Source organism: Mchenga conophoros, linkage group LG12 (assembly GCF_057382185.1).
Source record: "Mchenga conophoros isolate Kocher_MC1m ecotype Shallow Benthic linkage group LG12, M_conophoros_male_GT1.1, whole genome shotgun sequence".
NCBI classification, from domain to species: domain Eukaryota; kingdom Metazoa; phylum Chordata; class Actinopteri; order Cichliformes; family Cichlidae; genus Mchenga; species Mchenga conophoros.
The window spans coordinates 32,758,167-32,778,000 of record NC_140537.1 but is presented as its reverse complement, the minus strand read 5'-3'; the positions used below and the strand labels follow the sequence as shown (position 1 = coordinate 32,778,000).

Sequence of the window (19,834 nt, the reverse complement as noted above, 5' to 3'; positions counted from 1 at the left end):
TTGAGTTCAAGTTACATTTAATTCAACATTCAATTAAAAATGAACACAAGAATGTGAAGTCAGCAGTGTTGAATGTTGAAACATTTGACATGTGTTGTTTCACACTGTGCTGAGCAAGATTAGAAGAATTGCAGCAAGTACTTCATATGACCTTCAAACCGCATTTTTTCTAACTGTTAGTATCATACGCAGTAGAAAAGATGGACGTGTACTATTGCATTACCCACTGGTTTGTAAAGTCCTGTTACAAAGCCACAGTTTCATTATTTTCACCTCAGCCATCTTGATATATAGAAACCAGATGTGATGAGTGCGGGGTGGATCTGACTGTGAAACTTCAGTTATTGATTTGTGACTGGCAAGTGACGAGCAGAGATGGGCAGTAACGCATTCCGATTACTTTTTTCAAGTAACGAGTAAAATAAGGGATTACTATTGCAAAAACGGTAATTAGATTACTGTTACTTTCCCGTAAGCACGCTGCGTTACTAAAACCGTGATTTTTTTTTTTTGCGAGAATGTCTCATGACAGTGACGTAAGCGAGTGCGACGTTCGTGACAACAGCTGTGTGCAGATCAACAATGGATAATATATTGAGTGCGGGAGAGAGTATGAGCATGCAGCGTTTAAAGCGTGGAAGTACTGACCTTACTTTGAGTTTGATTCCATAAAAAGTGACAAAAAACATTAGCGTCCGTTGTGCGTGGGAAGAAAACTTCTTTTTACAGCGAAAAAACCTCCCCAAAACTTCCAAGCAAGCACCGAGTGCGCTACGACGTAATGGGGAATTCACAGAGAAACTTGCGGATTCTTCAACTGACCGCTGCGGCACACCTGCACCAGGGTAAACCTCCGCCTACCCCGCTCCAGCTTTACAGGTGAAAATAGAGCAACAGGACCGCTAGTGTTTGATTTTATTTATTTTCTGCTGTGTTTTACTTGCAAAAGAGACTTTTCCATTTGATTACATTTTGTATGATGGATTATGCAGAATTGGGCTGAAAATTCTATTGCTTTATCACCTATTCAGGTTGTAAATCGTGTTTTTAAAAGTAATTAATTACTTTTGAAAATGAGTAATCAGTAAAGTAACGGGATTACTTTTTTGGGGAAGTAATTAGTTACTGATTACTTTTTCAAGTAACTTGACCAACACTGGTGACGAGTCCACCAGCATGAACAGATAAGCCTCATATGACTCTTAGAATGACCATAATTTACAAAAATAACTTATTGTTCTATTCACACATGTCACAGACATTGTGGTGGATGATCTGCTTCAGCTCATCTAAGAGCAGGTGTATGACAAAAAGGTTAGGTTCTGCTGATGCACAGCACTGGTATTTGCCTTTTCCTTAACCAAATAAGATGCATTCAGATGTAACATTGCCATTTTTCACCAGCTTTCCCCCCTGTGCTGCCGTCATGAAGACAAGATCACTTCTGGTTTTAAAACATCCACTTGCATGAAGCTCATAAGATACTTACTGATTTTTCTCCATCTTCATCTTCTTCATCTTCTTTACCTTCTCCAACAGTATGTGCGTAAGTGCAAGTAAAGGAAAAAATGTCTGATTTTTTTCTTTTAGAATGTAATGTGTGCTTTCACCTGCTGTTTCTAGTATTTGATGGACAAATAAAATCTCATACTTGAGTTATTGAAACTCTAGTCAACAAAACAGGTTAATAATTATTTTAAAAAACAGTGAATCTTCTTTAGATCTAATGAAAACCTCTTTGGAGGTCGCCATTATGCATGAAAAACCCAGTCAAAGGAAAACAACAGAACCATTTCTGTTTTGTTTGTGTGTTCAAGGCTTTATTTTCAAAGGAGATTTTGTACCAATCTGTATTGTTACTCTGTAGCCACTGATTTGTGCAATCAACATCTACTTCACAAGCTACTCTACTTTTTCTGCTAAGTAGAGAAAAAAATGGGCAAGAAACGAGTACAAATGCAAGAAATTGAGGAGTGGATGTAACATAAATATATTAAAAAAAATTCTGTGTTAAAACATACACATATGCTGTAGATGTCGATGCAACTACAACTACAACTGCTGTAATTTTGTGTTCAAAATCACATTTTTAAATGCCAGATGATTGACAAGCAGTGTTGTTAGTTAGCGCCTACCTTACTTTTTGTCAGTGCGGTGATGCAATGCAGGTTTTTTTTGTTTTTCATTTTGTACAGGGAACCTATAATGACAAAAGTTTCAATCATATACATGTTTCAGATTCCAAGAATATTTGCACCTGTCAGAATAACAAGAACAAGAAACGTCTTTGCTATTACCAAGGAGAGAAAAGTCAACAGAACGATTTTGAGATGGTATCAGCAATGACAGAAAAAAAAGGAAAGCCCAGAAACTTATCTCTATGTTAAGAAAAGCTTTACGCATTAAGAACATAGCTCAAGGGTGTCCGGGTGTGTTAGCGACTAGCAATTTCTTTCAGAGATAAAGACAAAGGAGTGCATTTTAATCAGTCCAAGCCATTATGAACTCATAAATATTCTGAGGTTGAATTGATAATATGTAACATATAATTTCATCTGTTTTCACTGTAGGATAGGTGAAGCAGGTGAGGGATACTCTCTGTCAAACCCTGTGATATTTATCATGTGTTTATTTCATCTCAGTGGAAATGTGATGCTTTCAACCTGAGTGCTGTTGCTCACTGTGGGTTTATTATTTGATCAGTGAAATTTGAGTGGACTAACCAGATTGATTTTAATGGTAAAGATTATTACTATACTGGGAGCATGTGGAGGACTAGCATTCAGTCGTTGTGCAGACGTTTGATGTCAGTCCTGCTGCATCCAGATCTGATCCATTGATATTAACACAGAGTAGTTTAGAAGCTTGTGAAGCTATTAGTACATTGTCAGTGTGCATCTCGGTGTAGTTCTTTATTAGCTTTAGTTGTGCCTTGGTTTTTTGTGTTTTGTTTTTTTTTCACACAGCTGAGGTTATTTTTAAGGACCAGCATCACACTTAACATGTGCTCAAATAAAGACTCAAATAGAAAGTCGTATAGTTCATTTGTGCTTGCCAATTCCCAAAGGAACATTTTAGATTTTTTTAATTTAATCACAGTATCACCTAAACAAGTGCGCACAATTTAGAGTCAAGTTATTTTTTTAAGCCAGGTTTATCATTTTAGTTTTGTTTAAGCCCGTTGGTATGTTTAAAAACTGCTACACTGCCTAGTAACTGTTGCTTTCTGGCTAATTGGCCAATCATACTTTTTTAAAATATTTTATGAATTGGTTTAGATGAGAAAATACCTGCGATTTGTTTTTTATATGAATGGCATACATAACAAAGTGATTCGTTAGAACAAAATGAAACAACAATAAGCTTTCTAATATGAGCACAGTGTTTGCCTGTTTAGCACAAAGGAAATTGTCAAATCTGATGATTCTCTTTGGTTCATATTCACTTTATACTGACTCACCATGCCCATGTTAAAATTCATAGGACAGTCTTTTTAATTCTGTACTTTATGTGTCTGTAGACCACTTGGCACTGTCCACTTGGTGCATTTATTCTTGTCTTGCTGTTACAACGGTTACTAACCCCTTCATTCTAGTTATTGTAATAAAATGTTTTGTATATCCAGTTAAATAATAAAGATCAAGGCTTCAGCATTTTAGCGTATTTTCCTGTTGTCATTTTCCTCTGTATACATACTGTCATCAGTTCCCTGCTGTAAAAATAAATACACTTTTTCAGTGTTAATATTACCAAAGTCTTTGTAGATTAAGTGTGCCTGATATGTCACCACAATGTTGAAGAACCAAACTGTCAAAAAGCAAGTGGGGGACTTTTATATTCAGTGTACCAGTTGGATGAATAATAGATTTTTAACACTGTGAGCAAAATTTATGTTGTGTGGGGAAAGAGTACTTTCTTTTTCTTTTTCACCCAAAATCACCCTGAGCCTGACACTATTTATAGTGCTCACCAGACTTATTTGTCTGGTGAGCACTATAAATAAATCTTGTACTACTTAATAACCATTTATGCCTCTGTGTGTGCTTCCTCGGCCACTCAACCAGTCCTTGGACACATAAACGTTCACTATATATGTAACAGTTTAGCCCAAAAAAGGACTTTTAGTCATTCATCATTTATCACTGTTTATAAAGTTTCTAAGCTTGTGCTGAGATCTTAAAACAAGCTCACTGTTTTACAAACTCTTGATGTTGTTGATACTCCAAATAATAAAGTTGCGATGGGTGCATGACTGTTCTGAAGGATAAATAGTTTATAGCAGTGTTTAACTACATTCTTGTGATTTCTCACAGACGATAAAGTGGGCTTTGTTCTCGGTGCTGTTGGTTCCCTCTTAGCACTCGTCACTGTGGGAATAATAATCAGTCTACAAAACAGGAAACAAAAAAGGTGAGATGCTCATGATTTGCTACACATGAAAATCAATATTTTTGTGCTTATGCCACTAAAAGTAATATAGGACACAAGAAATATAAAAAAGGTATGGCAGTGTTAGGAGTCACAGTGCTCTTCACAGCATTAGCAGCAGTTCTGCTGCAGCTTGATTTTCTGTTTCTCTTAATTAGATTTTTTTTTATGAAAAGATGAATTCTCATTTTTTCACTGGATTCTTTTTGATTTGAGAGGTACAGTGTTGGTATCCACCAAGTTTTATTATGTTACAACAGTAAGTTTATGTTTATAGTGTGAAAAAAAGGTAAGATTACTTCACTAAAAAGTATGAGTAAATGGAAGAGCATGTTTCTACTCTACCAGTATTCAGACTGTATTCTTGATGTCTGATTAATTAATTTGTATTGTAGTTCCTAAATATTCCTTTCTATTGTCTCTGAGTCTATTTAGAGTTCTTGATTTCTTTCTTCCATTTCTGTGTCCATGTTCTGTCTTCAGTGTCATCATGTTTGTTTACCTTCAGTCTCGCTAGTCTGTTATCTCTGTGTTTACTCCTTCCCTGAAGCTAGTTTTGAGTCTGGAATCTGGGGCTGTGTCCCAATTCAGGGTCTGCACGCTTGAAGTACGCGTACTACGCATACTACGTACGGTGCGTACTATAAGTACGAGAAGTGCGGAAGTGAGAGGCTTGTGAAATGGGACTGTATACACTTCGTCGCGCTGTTCAGGTTGCCTAGCAACCATGATACTAACCGCGAGACACGTTACATACAGCTTTGTTTGACAGAAATGAAGGAGAAAAATGTTTTGTTGGTCATTCATTTTTGTCATGACATAACTTTGATTAGTTGAGTATCTGAGGCTGAGACCATGGGACTGTAAAACATGATTGTTGGGCTTCATTTCTGTGCTGAACAGTCATTTAAGATTAGTTAGTAAATAACAATTAGTTAATGTTGTTCATGAGACTAAAGTCATCTCACTGTGGTAATGTAATATGGCCAATATAATATGGCTAATATTATAGTATTGTCAGTGCGCAGGGCAAGCTAGCAAGACAGAAGTTAAGCTCTCCTTGCAACATGGCAAATTGAACCTCCCCCACCCTCATTCAGATCTGGCGTTTGTAATTATTTTGGTTTTCATGTGACATATGACCCTGAAGGTAAGCGCGTCATGGACTAAAGTAAAACAGTATGTCGGATGTGCCACGCAATGCTCAATTACATGGGTGGGAACTAGTGGGTTAGCGCAGTTAGCTCGTTAACGTGTTGGCCTTCTAGCCCCACGCACGGGCGATCAGGGGTAGCTCGTTAACGGAGATTTGCCGTGTTGTGGCGTTAACGTCATTTCAACGAGATTAATGCTGACAGCACTAGTGGGAACACAACGAATATGACTGCACATTTACGCCGACATCATCCTAGTGCAAAGACAAGTGGAAGAAGACAAAAACAACAAGCATGCATGCTACAAACTTTACCCGAGTCATTTAGACAGCCGTTAGCACATGATTCTCCTTATGGGGACCTGATATGTTTAATATTGTGGCGAGCTCAGACAAGGTGGAGACGGAGGTGTCGTTTGGTCTTGCTTCCCGTGAGCTAGCCAGGGAGCACAGCCGTTTATTGACATCTGCAGAAGAACACTGCCGCTAGCTAACTGCTCAGCGCGGCAACCGCACAGCAACAACAACAACAACACACAGGGCACCCTCTGACCCCGGAAGGACACACCGTCGCAGCGAGAGGGCGTCACCCGTCACTATGGCAACATAAACAAAAAATAACTGTACAAACAGAACCCTGAACAGCCCTGACCCGCTACATAGCCCCCACCTAAGGGGTCAGTCGTCCCCGATGACCCCATTACCCCACACAAAGTCCTGCAAATGTCCAGGTGCCGTCTTTTGGCGCACCGGCTAGTCACGACCGGCGGGGGAAAAGTCACTCGGGTCAGAACATGGGGTGCCACCATCATCCCACTTCTGACACCAATGTGGCGAGCTCAGACAAGGAGGAGACGGAGGTGTCGTTTGGTCTTGCTTCCCGTGAGCTAGCCAGGGAGCACAGCCGTTTATTGACATCTGCAGAAGAACACTGCCTGTCACTACCCGATCCGTACCGGAAACCCGATCGGTACCCCGCATGCGCAAATCTTACGTCACTTCCTCTCTTTGCCAACAGTGCGATATTCAATATATTTGAATGACACGGTTAGCGCCCAGTTAGCTCTTAGCATTTCTCAACAGCTCTGCCTCCTTTTCGACTACCGGGACATTTAAACAATGGATAATCCGTATCCGCAACAAATTTTTGCTTTTCTCCTCAACAGAGAGCGTCCCCCGATTGAACAACAGCGCCATAAAATAAGAAGAATGGTGCCTAATGACAGAGTTAATAATACAGACTTTGTAATATGTCACGTGAAGATTCAGCAGTCAGATGAAGTGTTTACTGGCAATTGACAGTGATAGCGGACATCATCGTCACTATTCCAACAATCCTCTCCACACAGACAAGCATAAACACACTCGACTATCACTAAATCAAATTCAACACACGTTTGTAATGACGCTAATTCAGTTTACAATAGGGTTCATTCGCTCAGTCAGCAGGTGGCGGTATCCTCGTACACTGGGGAGTACACTGCCATTAAACGAACAGAAGAAGAAGAAACCCCTTGCACATGCGCGGTACGGATCGGGTAGACCCGATTTGTACGGTCCGACTTTGCACATGCGCAGTAAGGATCGGGAGTCCCGATCTGTCACTATCTTTTTATTTTTTTGTTTTTCTCTACATTATATTAAATGTTTCATTATCGGAAAGATTTTAAGAGATACTTGTTATTCTTAACATCTTAACAGATACTCTGACCTGTAACTATCGTAAAATGCTTCGACCGGAAGTAGACACCTTTCGCGCATGCGGGGTACCGATCGGGTTTCCGGTACGGATCGGGTAGTGACACTGCCGCTAGCTAACCGCACAGCAACAACAACAACAACACACAGGGCGCCCTCTGACCCCGGAAGGACACACCGTCGCAGCGAGAGGGCGTCACCCGTCACTATGGCAACATAAACAAAAAATAACTGTACAAACAGAACCCCGAACAGTCCTGACCCGCTACACAGCCCCCACCTAAGGGGTCAGTCGTCCCCGATGACCCCATTACCCCACACAAAGTCCTGCAAATGTCCAGGTGCCTTCTTTTGGCGCACCGGCTAGTCACGACCGGCGGGGGAAAAGTCACTCGGGTCAGAACATGGGGTGCCACCATCATCCCACTTCTGACACCAATGTGGCGAGCTCAGACAAGGAGGAGACGGAGGTGTCGTTTGGTCTTGCTTCCCGTGAGCTAGCCAGGGAGCACAGCCGTTTATTGACATCTGCAGAAGAACACTGCCGCTAGCTAACCGCACAGCAGCAGCAACAACAACAACACACAGGGCGCCCTCTGACCCCGGAAAGACACACCGTCGCAGCGAGAGGGCGTCACCCGTCACTATGGCAACATAAACAAAACATAACTGTACAAACAGAACCCCGAACAGCCCTGACCCGCTACATAGCCCCCACCTAAGGGGTCAGTCGTCCCCCATTACCCCACACAAAGTTCTGCAAATGTCCAGGTGCCTTCTTTTGGCGCACCGGCCAGTCACGACCGGCAGGGGAAAAGTCACTCGGGTCAGAACATGGGGTGCCACCATCATCCCACTTATGACACCAATGTGGCAAGCTCAGACAAGGAGGAGACGGAGGTGTCGTTTGGTCTTGCTTCCCGTGAGCTAGCCAGGGAGCACAGCCGTTTATTGACATCTGCAGAAGAACACTGCCGCTAGCTAACTGCTCAGCGCGGCAACCGCACAGCAACAACAACAACAACACACAGGGCGCCCTCTGACCCCGGAAGGACACACCGTAGCAGCGAGAGGGCGTCACCCGTCACTATGGCAACATAAACAAAACATAACTGTACAAACAGAACCCCGAACAGCCCTGACCCGCTACAATATGCTGCTAAGGATATAGCCCAGAAGAAGCTTATAGTATAGCTTTTATTTTGGAAAGAGCCATTTCTCTGTAATAAACTCTCTTTTCCATACAGGGCTTGCAAAATCGCTATCCCAACGTGCCGGGGCTAGCGATTTTTCCAGTCGGGCTACCAAAATCTATCTCTGCCCTGCCCGTCGGGCTATTGTAGGAAGGAAAATATATGTCAATGCTTTTGCATTCTTTCGGAAATGTAGCTGGGTAATTATGTCATTGGCATCGATGAGCCACTGTCAATATGTGACATATTGAAATCGCATTTGAATTTGCGCTTGTTTTTTGCTTTCACTTTGCAATCGCGCGAACTGTGTATAGAGAGCGACAGCACTGATTGATGAGTGATGATAATTTGCGCACCAATTCCTCTGACATCGTCTTATCAATCGTTAGCTTACTATGCAAACATGACAAGTGAAATCTCCCGCAGCAAGCTTAAACATATAAGAGGTTGATCGTGCAGAGAATCGCTGAGCGTTATGTGAGTGTGTGTGTAAAAGCAGCAGGATATATATTTTAGTTCTGCTGAGCCAAATAAGACAGGTCAGGGTGAAGAAGTGACAGCCAAAGAAAAGCTTACCACAAAACGGAAAAGTTATGACAAATCAGACTATAAGGCAAAAAGAAAGTGCATCTTTATGGTTTCATGGACAAAAGAATTTCTGTGGCTGCAATATGACGAGCTATATAACCGGGGCTGCACATAAGTGGTCCGCAGGTGCGCATTCGCTGTCCAAAAAAAAAAAAAACGCGCACAAGATATGAAGTTGCAACGCGTGTTTGCATACATAAGATTTTCTGGAGGAGGACAGACATTTGTTTAGAACTCTTAAAGATGTCGAAGAAGCAAGCTCCTTTAAGCAATTACTTTGGTGTTCCTCCACCTCCAAACAAATGTCAGAAGGAGTCCGAACCACAAAAGAAGCACGTATTCTCGGAAAAGTGGTTGCAGGAGGTGAGCTGGCTTCAAACAAATGATGAACGCACAGAGATGTGGTGCGGAATGTGCCGTGAAAATCCCACTCTAGCGGACAAAAACAGTGCTTTTTATATGGACGCAAACGCGCGTTGCAACTTCTTATCTGGTGCGCGTCTTTTATTTTGACAGCGAATGCGCACATGCGGACCACTTATGTGCACCCGTGTAAATAACATAATGTTCTGCCGGGTGTGTTGTTGGTTTTCTCTCGATTTCTGAGTCGACAAGCGCCTTTGTTACGGGGACCAGTCATTTTAAGAAAGGCCCCCATTAGAACCCATGAGAAATGCAAGAAATGCATTATTGCTCAGTCTGCAATATCTTTCCCAGAACAAACACCAATTGCAAATAACATACTAAAAATAAACCTGAAAAATCTGTTTAGAACAGCGTACTATGTTGCAAAGAGTGAACTACCACTGGCAAAATTTAGCAGTCTTTGCAAACTTCAAAAAGCAAATGGCCTAGATCTTGGTTCCACTTGTCTCTTACCCGTGACTTCAGTGGAAATTTCAAATTCAGGATCTGACACAGACTGATTCATGTCCTACACAGTTCTTACAAGTTCATAGAAATTTCTGTTCAATTAGAACCAAGTATTTGAGTTGATGATTGTAATTTTTGTACAATGTTGTAATTTGTTTTTCAACATTTTTTGATTAATGTTTTGTTTCCTTTACAATATTATACTTTAATGTATAATATTGTAAAGGAAACAAAACATCAATCAAAAAATTGCTCTCGTTTTTATTTGGGCTACTTAAATTTATTTTGGGCTACCAAAAACTGAAGAGTCCCTGCCCGAAGGGCTACCAGGGATTTTGAAACTTTGAGAGCCCAGAGATATATTTATTTTTTTTAAATTACTTTTGTTTCAGCAACATTAAATTTAAAAACTGTACTTTTGAGTTAAAATATATATTTATAATTTTAATAAATGACAAATTAAAAAGGCATGAACATTTTTTTTGTATCGAAAAAATATCGAACCGTGACACCAAAGTATCGAACCGAACCGTGAATTTTGTGTATCGTTGCACCCCTAATAAATCTATCTGTCTATCTGTCTGTCTGTCTGTCTGTGACTTTAATTATTAAACGTTCGCACATAAATAAGTGACGTCATATTCAGTACTTTTGACAGTTCACTCTTCGGCCGCTCCATCTTATTAGGGAAATTCCATATACATAAATGTACATTTCAAAACTCAACCCCATCATTTAATTTGTTTTTGATTGAAATTGAATATTACTTAAATGGCCTGAATTTTATATAGCCCTTTACTAGTCCCTAAGGACCCCAAAGCGCTTTACATATCCAGTCATCCACCCATTCACACACCCATTCACACACTGGTGATGGCAAGCTACATTGTAGCCACAGCCACCCTGGGGCGCACTGACAGAGGCGCCCCAGGCAATCTTACTTAAACTCTCTTAAATTAACTTCCAATAAAAAAAGGTTTATCATTGATTGAAATTCATTCAGAAATGTTTAACGAATGAGCTGTCACAACTTTCAAGTACAAAGTTGTTATGAAGTCTGTCACATTCCCCCCCTTTTTCTTTTTTTTATCATGTATTTATTTATCCTTCTTATTTCATTGTACTGTATATTGTTACTCTTATTTGCCTTGTATGTCTACTGTACAAACTGAACTGGAATGACTGACTGTTCGCTTTATAATTTCAATAAAGTTTGGGGGGAAAAAAAAACCTCTTCGGCCGCTCCCTTCTGCCGTATTTTGCGGCAAAATTATCCACACCCACCGCCGCGCTATGAATTGTGGGATATATGGGACCACGAAGCATGCACCGGACCACGCTTGATATTTGGGGAAATCGACGGCGCATTTGGAGTATGCATTTGAAGTACACTTCGAATTGGGACAGCCGTCGTCGCGTGGCGGTGACGTAACCGCACTTAAAATGCGTACTTCAAGCGTGCAGACCCTGAATTGGGACACAGCCTGGGTTTCTCTGTCTGTTGGTTTCCTGTCTTATTTTGATAGTCTCTCATCCTGTGAGCACTGAGTTAAGTTCTGTTTGCCCTGTTTCATTAGTCTAATTTAGTTCACCTTCCTGATTACCTCATGTGTATATTTAAGCCCTTAGTTTCCTTCTGTCCTTGTTGTGATCTCTTCAAGCTCCGTCCGGTTGCCCTCACACACCCATTCATACAACCACTTTCTTATCTGTGCTTTTTCTGCCTAACATTTGCATATATTCATACTGTGATGGATCTGTCGGAGAGCAACTTGTGGTTAGTATTTTGCCAAAGGATATTTAGTATGCAGACGTGGATAGAATCACCATGACCTGTGCTACCTGCTGAGGTACAGCCACTTCTCAGGCATGCAGCATGTCCCCTTTATCACCACATCATGGGACCAGATGGCATTGTTGTTTCATAAATACACAGGATAATAATTTATTTTTTTCTGTCAAGGTTGCACAATAATTGTGTCCACTGTATTTTACCAACTGAATATTTTAAATTTGCACTTGCAGTAAATTTAATATAGCCTGAGCCTGAGACCCTGCATTCTCAAATGGGGCTTTTGGTTTTTCAACACCTTGTAGTTGATTGTGCTCTATAGTGTTTTATATTTGTTAAGCCATGTAAGGAAATTCTGACTTTCTGTCCTAAGAGAAAGCTTGGTTTGTATACTTATCAGATCCAAGTAATCACAAGCTGACAGCAGAAAGCAAAACTTGGCTCTCAGGATGATAATGCAGAGAAAACACTGCAGCTGATCAGTAAGATAAAATTACACTAATAGCAGATAACATACAGAATACATGCATGCATGTCTAAAAACTATGGTTATCTCTGATCTGTGTCTCTCTTTCTGTGTGAAGCAGCAATGCCAAGGTCTCCTCAGGTCAGGCACACTGTGAATTAAGACATAACTATTGCCTTGTTTTTGTTTGGTAGGCCTCCAGCCATAGCCACCCATATATCTTTCACTCAGTCTTTGATGAGATTATATGTTTGAAGTTGGAAGTTCTTGTCATCTTGTGCAAACTGGTACATAGCTAGAGGTCCTCTTTCCCTCTCATTTCCTCCCAAGTCACCTTTTTGCTGTGCTAGCAGAGACATACAGATGCAATGAATCCCACCTGCTTATTTGATATTCAGCATGTCCCAGCCTCCTAAACGTTACTCATAAATTTTCTTTCTGATCTGATCAAACCCATATACCCTGCAGAATCATGCAGTCCAGAGAAACAAGAGGCTAATAGTAGTGCATGCTCCTGGGCATATACAAGCAAATTAAAGGCCTGTTTTATGGCCTCGTAGATTTCATTTGGGCTTTCCCCCACTATAACTATGGCAAGGGAGGGGAAAAAAGATGGATATTGGGAGTCAAGAGCCGCCTCCCGCTTCCAGCATCACTTGGGGCAGCGACTTGATGAAACTACTAGGTTTATAAGTCATAAGGGCAGGGAGCGCGCACACCTGCCCTCTCTTCTTGAAGTCTTGATCATAGGAGGCCAGGTGCAAAAAGATATGATGAGTGTCAAAAGGTCTGCAGATGTGAGTCAGGTGATCTCACACATACAGCATGCTGGTACACATACTGCAATTGGAGACCTAAGGTGCATACACACTAGAAAAAATACAAGTACGCTTTGAAAATTATGCAAACTTAAATTGATTGGTTAGAATTCCTTTTTATTGAAACGAGCGGAATTTTAAATGATGTACAAAATACTGAGCCAAAGTAACTGACCATGGCTTAATTTATCCATCAGTAGAGAGTTTTCTCACTGAAAACAATTAATCACTACAAGTCTCATCCATGGTGGCCTGTTGTTATAGCCAAGCCATAACCCTGTTCTTTACCACACAAACATTAAAAACCACATCACATATCCAGCACGCTCACACTATTAAATTAGTGATTTGAAGTTAAACATTAACAGTCCTATGGGTCTTAGCACTCACCCATGTGGAACTGTCAAAATAGTCAAGTATATGTTATTAAACAACTAATTCTCAAAAAAAGCGCAGAAAACTTTTAAGTAAATCAAATTATAAAACTAATAGAAATTAGGTTTAATTAAACATTTAATTTAAGGACACAGATTGTTTGTTTTATAGCAAATACTACTAATAATATAAAGTTTTTCCATATACAGTAGCCCAAGTGTGTTGAGACACCTTATACATTCACATGCATGAAAAGTCTCCTACGGACAAGTGCAGACACATCGATTCCTCTTCAACATCTGAAGCATATCAGGATGGAAGTAGCTGGGGTCTTACTGTATTTCAGATCATGTCTGGGTTGTGTGTCTGGAGGAAAGAAGCAGTGAAACTACACAGCTCTGTGTGTGCATGAGGCTATGTGTGTTTGTGTATACAAAGCTCGCAGAGCTCCTGAGCCTCTGTTCCATGTGTCTTAGACCTGCAGGGGTACTTTCCACATCTAGGGTTACTTTGCAGGTTTCAACAGGTTGACTGGCAGCTCACCACAGTAGTAGGAAAGTCATTACACCATATGATGTGAGTCTGTGTTTGTGTGTCTGTGTGTGTGTGTACTGTGATGTCTTCTCCACTTCTGCTTTATGACACATCAAAAAGGTAGAGGGGTGTTTGTCTGAATGTGGAAAAGGGTTCAGAATAGATTTAAGGATTGATGTGGGAAGCACATTTAGAAAAGAGAAGTAAACCGTCTCAACACCAAATTGTAGGAAACTCTGGTGTCTCACTTATGCATCTGAAAATATGACTTAAAAATAGCTCTGAATTTGGGAGGTTTCTTCTCTGCTTCTCATCATGAAATTTTAATCACAATCCAAATGTTGACATATCTAAAATGACTGTCAGTATCCCATTAGGTGCACCTTGCTACTATCTGGCCTTTAAGTCTCACATCATTAGCCGTTTCTGGGTCCAAACTCCTCTTCAGGTCCCAAAGTCAAACGAACACTGCCACATGTCTGAGAGTTACAAACTGTATAAATTCTTTCACCTTTAATAAAATGATCAGTGTGGCTGCTCTACCAGGTGTAACAATGAAGTTTAACATCCAGGCATCCATGAAAACAGAATTTATTCAATTTAACAGAGTTAGAAATTAGCAGGAAGTTAGCTCGCTAGTTTCCACCTCAACATAATATACCACGTTCTGACTGAGAGATTTCTGAAAAATTAAGACGTACAGCTCTGCTATGCTATCACTGCCGGCATAAATGAAGACAAAACTAAACAGCAGTGACGTTTGTAGGGTTACTGAAGTTGGGTTAGCTGGTATATAATGATGTGCTACGTGGTGGCTAGCTACACAGCTGTGTTAGCATAATATAAACACATTAGCACAGTGAAGCTGGAGGATGAATGCTAACTTTTTTCCACTCGATAAAAGTTAGGGACAAATGGAATCGCATGGCAGGATGCTGTAAATGGACCAAACTTCAGTCAGGAGAACAACTGAGATAATCCATCCACAATACGAAGTTAGTCATTAACATACTGCTGCATGGGCTGCGCTGTAGTTACATCGTAAGGTTTTAAAGACTGAGCTTTAAAATGAATAGTGGTAATAAAAACCGAGAGAGGCCGACAGTGATCACTGACTTTTTTAGGGACTTGTTCAGATTAAATATAACAAGATACAAAGCATTAAAACATGTTAAAAACACAGCAGCCTCAATAAATGCAGAGTAGTTTGGATCCAGAAGCATATGTCATCACCGAATTGTGTCAGGACTGCCATATTTTCTGTGGCATAATTAAACAAAGAGTTGGAAACATTTATTTGAGATTTTGCTGTAAATTGACATCATACTATCACACAGTTGGTGCAGATTTGTCAGCTATGCAAATCTCTTGCTCCAGCACATCTCAAAGGTTTGACTGAGGTCAGTTGACCGTGGAAGTCATTTAAGTTCAGTGAACTCACTGTCATGTTTAAGAAACCAGTTTGAGATTATTTCAGCTTGGTTCGTGACATGTTACGTATGATGGAAGCAGCCATTACAAATGTGTCCCTGAAGGGATGGACACAGTCAGGAACAATACTCGGGTAGGCTGTGGCATTTAAACAATGCTCAGCTGGTACTAAGGGTCCCATTATAATTTCTGTGCAGTGCCTCACACATCACACCATAAACCAAAGTTGATGTCAAACTGCTTGTCGCTAGCTCCCAATTTAGAAGGTCTTGCACCCCTGGATTGTGGTAACCCCTGCGTTGTGCAACCACAGCAGGTATACTGGGCCTTAAGAGGCCCGAAGTATGCCAAGAAATGTATGCCAAGGTCTCTCACACCACTACACAACTACTGCTACTAGTGTGAACTATTGATACAAGGCAAGATGGATCCATGCTTTCATGTTTTTCACACAAGCTTTTCACCCTACTGTCTGAATGTTGCAGCAGACCATGCACTTTTCCAATCTTCTATTTTCCAGTTTTGGTAAGCCTGTATAAAGTTAAGCCTCAGCTTCCTGTCTTTATCTGACAGCAATGGCACTCGGCGTGGTCTTCTGCTGCTGTAGCCCATCTTCTTTAAAGTTCCAAATGTTGTGCATTCAGAGATGCTCTTCTGCATCCTTGGATTGAAAAGAGTAGTTATTTGAGTTGCTGTTGTCTTTCTGTCATTTTGGAAGCTCCATTGTTCTGATGCTCGGCTTAAATTTCAGCAGGTCTGCATGATTAAACACACTAAGTTGCTGCTGAAAAGATATTTGCAGTTTATCACGTGTACCTAACAAAGTGAAGGGTGAGTGTTTGTGTTCTTTTAGATTACAAAAAAATTGCTCAGATATTGCCAGCGCAGATGCTGAAATAACTTACTGATCTAACCCTGAATAACTACCGAAGTATGAATGATGATCTGTGAATAGGACTTAAAGGATGGGTTACTATTTTATCAGATCTCCCTTAAAACAATACTCATCCACTCAACATCCACGTTTTTAAAACTAGGTTTAATCTTTCTGTTCTTCAGAAAACAGTTCTTTCGTAATGCCCTTCCAGTCATTGTAGGATCAAATCCAGTCTTTTTAGTACACGTTTCCTTCTTTTCATCAAGTTCAAATGATCCCAATGAGCCCTAAGGTCAAAAACCACCTAATGCTTTACTACTGTAGTTTATGTACCACAGAAGGCATAGTACAGTTTCCTTTCAACATTTATTTCCTTGTTTTGCAAGTTTTATAAAAGCTGCTTAATAAAACACCGTCAATAAGAGCAATAAAATGCTTTTATTATGAGCCGAGTTGAAAATAATGCTTGCCCTGCTGCAAGGTCACCACACAATTTACTCGCAGTTAGTTTTGATTAAACAAGTGTTCTCTATTACTTCTACTACTCCCATGAAGCTGCAGGAGAAACAGTCTGGAGGGCAATGTTTTTCCCCCCACAGGTAACTTTGGAAAGATGACAATGATCATCTTTGAAATAACAACACACCCAAAAGGGATTTAGGATGAAAATGTGTGTTTTTCTTGTTTGTTGGTTGCTTTTCAGGTCTCACTGTTTAATTTTTTTTTTTAACAGTTTGTTCAGTGACTACCTCTTTTATCTGTATTTCCAGAGAAAGGAAAGACAAACCAATCCAGATGGTGAACCAACCAAGTCCTTTTGAATTATGGATCAACCATATCAGCAATGGCCACAAATATGTTCAGAGCTGAGCATTTGGAAACCAACACACACAGTTGCACTACAGAATAGGACGGCGCTCTTCTCTTGACCTGTTGACCTTATCAAGAAAACCTCAGGCGTTAGGCTTTCAGTCTGTTGTTTGGCCTCGTGTTTTTCTTCTTGTTTAGGTTGGAAAACCTCCAGGTTGTGGTAAATGGTGCATGGGGTGACGATTGAGGGAACTGAAGAAAAGGAAAAATGCCATGATTGTTTTTATATCCCAGTTTTGCATGACTGAACGCCCGATCTTTGCTAGAGAGAGAGAACTGTGTAAACACTACATGGACATATCATCATTACAATCAACACTCCCTTCTCCCGTTCAGTTTAAAATAGGACCAGATGTGTTCAGACTCATGTCAAATGTGAAGTGAACCTGACCAGTTTTTGGTTGAAAAACTTTGAACTCTGTTCAGCCTACGTGTGGGCTGGTAGCCTTCAGTCAAACGAAGGGCTTTGCTGAGTGACTGAGCCAGAGAAATCCGCAAATGTTACATAAAGGTCAACTTTTTGCACTCTGTCAACACTTGCTTTCTGAATCTTTGTGTACACGGAAGACGTTTGCCTTCAATGCTTTAAGAAGCTCTGTGAATTGTGGTTAATGTTTTTGAAATGTTGCCTTTAAACTAAACTAAAACCTTACCATATTTTAACCGTAAACTGAAAATAATGCAAAGAAAGAAGCTTATTTTTATGCCAAATCCTTTAATGTGAACTTCTCCCACTGGAAATCTTTGAACTACATTATATATCTGTATTTGAAAACAATGATCGAGTATCTATAAATCACATAAAAAATCAATAAATCTAATGTTGTCCCATGGTTTTCTAGTTGTTTCTCCTTTATATGTGTACACTACTGTTTAGAGCTCAGAAATAAAAGAATCGTCCATATTCGCCCCAGCAGCATGCCTCATCGGACAGACCGTCATCTCATGTTACCCCACGGTCTTCTCCTCCACTTTGAACCTGACTGGCTTCTCCTTTTCCAAAACAAAGCCCTTTGGGGGGGTAAAAGGAAACACAGTGACAGGGTCCCCTGTGGCTGATCTCTGCGAGTGATAGGTGGGGGTCCAGCTGGGGTAGAAGAAGGGTTTCTGTTGAAGGCTAATTGAAATAACCTGGCCTTCTGCACATGGAAGGCTTTGAAGTTTTTGCTGCATGTGAACGCTGTTTCCCGAATAGCAGTTGTGCAATGATGTATCTATTACTAGCTCCTGCAAACCCTGGCTATTACCGCTCTGCTATCCCTCAAGGACCCTATCGTTTTTCACATAAAGTCACATTAATGTTTCCTAAAAGCATAAATAAGTACACATGTTCCAACTTCCTCGACTTTGTTACCTGGTAACAGGTCCTGATACTCTTACAAAGGTCAAGTAAACCTCCCAGTGTGTCGATGTCTGGGGTCTTTCTGCACTATCAGCTCGGATTTGACTCACTTGCTGTATAATCTCCTAACTGGGTGCAAATTTCCCTCCTTTCATGTGTCAGTCAGTGCTTACAAGAGAGGCAATGGAGCAAGCCTGTTTGCAGAGTCAGATGCTGATTAATTGCGTATGGATGAAAGTAGAGGTTTTTCATCTCAGTGGGGGCCTGTTCTAACCCTCAGTGTTTACAGTCGCTTAACATCTCAATAACCCGCCGTAATTAGTTCAATCATATTCAAACACAAGTAAATGCTAATGCACTCTGTGCAAGCTTGTTGCTTTCACGTGGGACTTTTCCCATTTCTCAGATCTGCTCTACATCCCTAGATTATGAGGAAAGACTTCTGAAGTGGCTTTTGGATGAGGCTTTTGTTTTGGGTGTGCTTTTTGTTTCATGTCAACTGCAGCTTTGCAGGTGTGCTTTGTCCCTTAACTTCTAATGCCTCGTAGCTGAACAGCACCTTCTGATGTTCTCCTAATTTTAAGGCGTACGTTGAAATAAAGATTGATTTTGGGATTAAGGTGTTTGCCCAAACACAGAGTTTTGTCACTGGCAACGTGAACACTTTACGTCGAAAAGAAGATTTTGGAAAAGTCGTCTAATCCTAAGATGGATAAAAACAAAAGCTTTGCTTTTTATATTGCAGTTATACTATATTTTTACATTGTCTTTTTACAAACATGACAAAATCCTAAAACCAACAGGCAATTAACAGACTAATTAAAAATCATCTTACTATCAGTAATTTACTTGCATCTGTATGTAGCACAACCACACAAAAGCTTGAGGTCAATTGGAAAGGCCCGTGATTTTGAAGGAATTATTCTTGTTTTTATGTAATATATTTAATATATTATAATTATAATAAAAATATATCAGAAATGTTGTAAATGCCAAAACTGTATAATGGGGTCTATAGTTTCAGGCCTCTGTGAAGTAGTTGATTCTCAAATCTAGAGAATAAAGTCCCAGTTTTGTTTATCAGTTGTGCACCAGTGCCTCCCACTTCTGTTGCTATTCTGGTTGGAACCAGTTTGTGCTGTTTTATGGAAGGTGTAGTATACACAGTTGTATGAAGTCTTTTTTTGGACAGTTTTCCACATGAAAAACATCCCCTTTTTTGTTTACAACATGAAGAGTATATACAGTATATCAGCGGTCCCCAACCTTATTTGCGCCACGGACCGGTTTGTGCCCGACAATATTTTCACGGACCGGCCTTTAAGGAGTCGCGGATAAATACAACAAAATAAAACTAGTACCGGTACCGAAAAAAAGAAGATTTATTCATAACACA

At 40.4% G+C, this 19,834-nt stretch overlaps 1 protein-coding gene across 5 annotated transcripts in view; it reads left to right on the top strand.

The window, feature by feature from the left end:
• The window catches only part of susd2 (sushi domain containing 2), a 35,613-nt gene extending 17,693 nt beyond the window's left edge, over window positions 1-17,920 (top strand). For 4 of the 5 annotated variants that reach the window (XM_085295319.1, XM_085295317.1, XM_085295318.1 and 1 more), the window contains 2 exons: window positions 4,314-4,410; window positions 16,997-17,920. In XM_085295319.1, the coding sequence (XP_085151445.1) occupies window positions 4,314-4,410; window positions 16,997-17,096 (197 nt within the window). In that variant the 3' untranslated portion in view covers window positions 17,097-17,920. The remainder of the gene's footprint in view (window positions 1-4,313; window positions 4,411-16,996) is intronic. The other variant, XM_085295320.1, reaches the window with a different exon arrangement.
• Window positions 17,921-19,834: the final 1,914 nt, after the last annotated feature.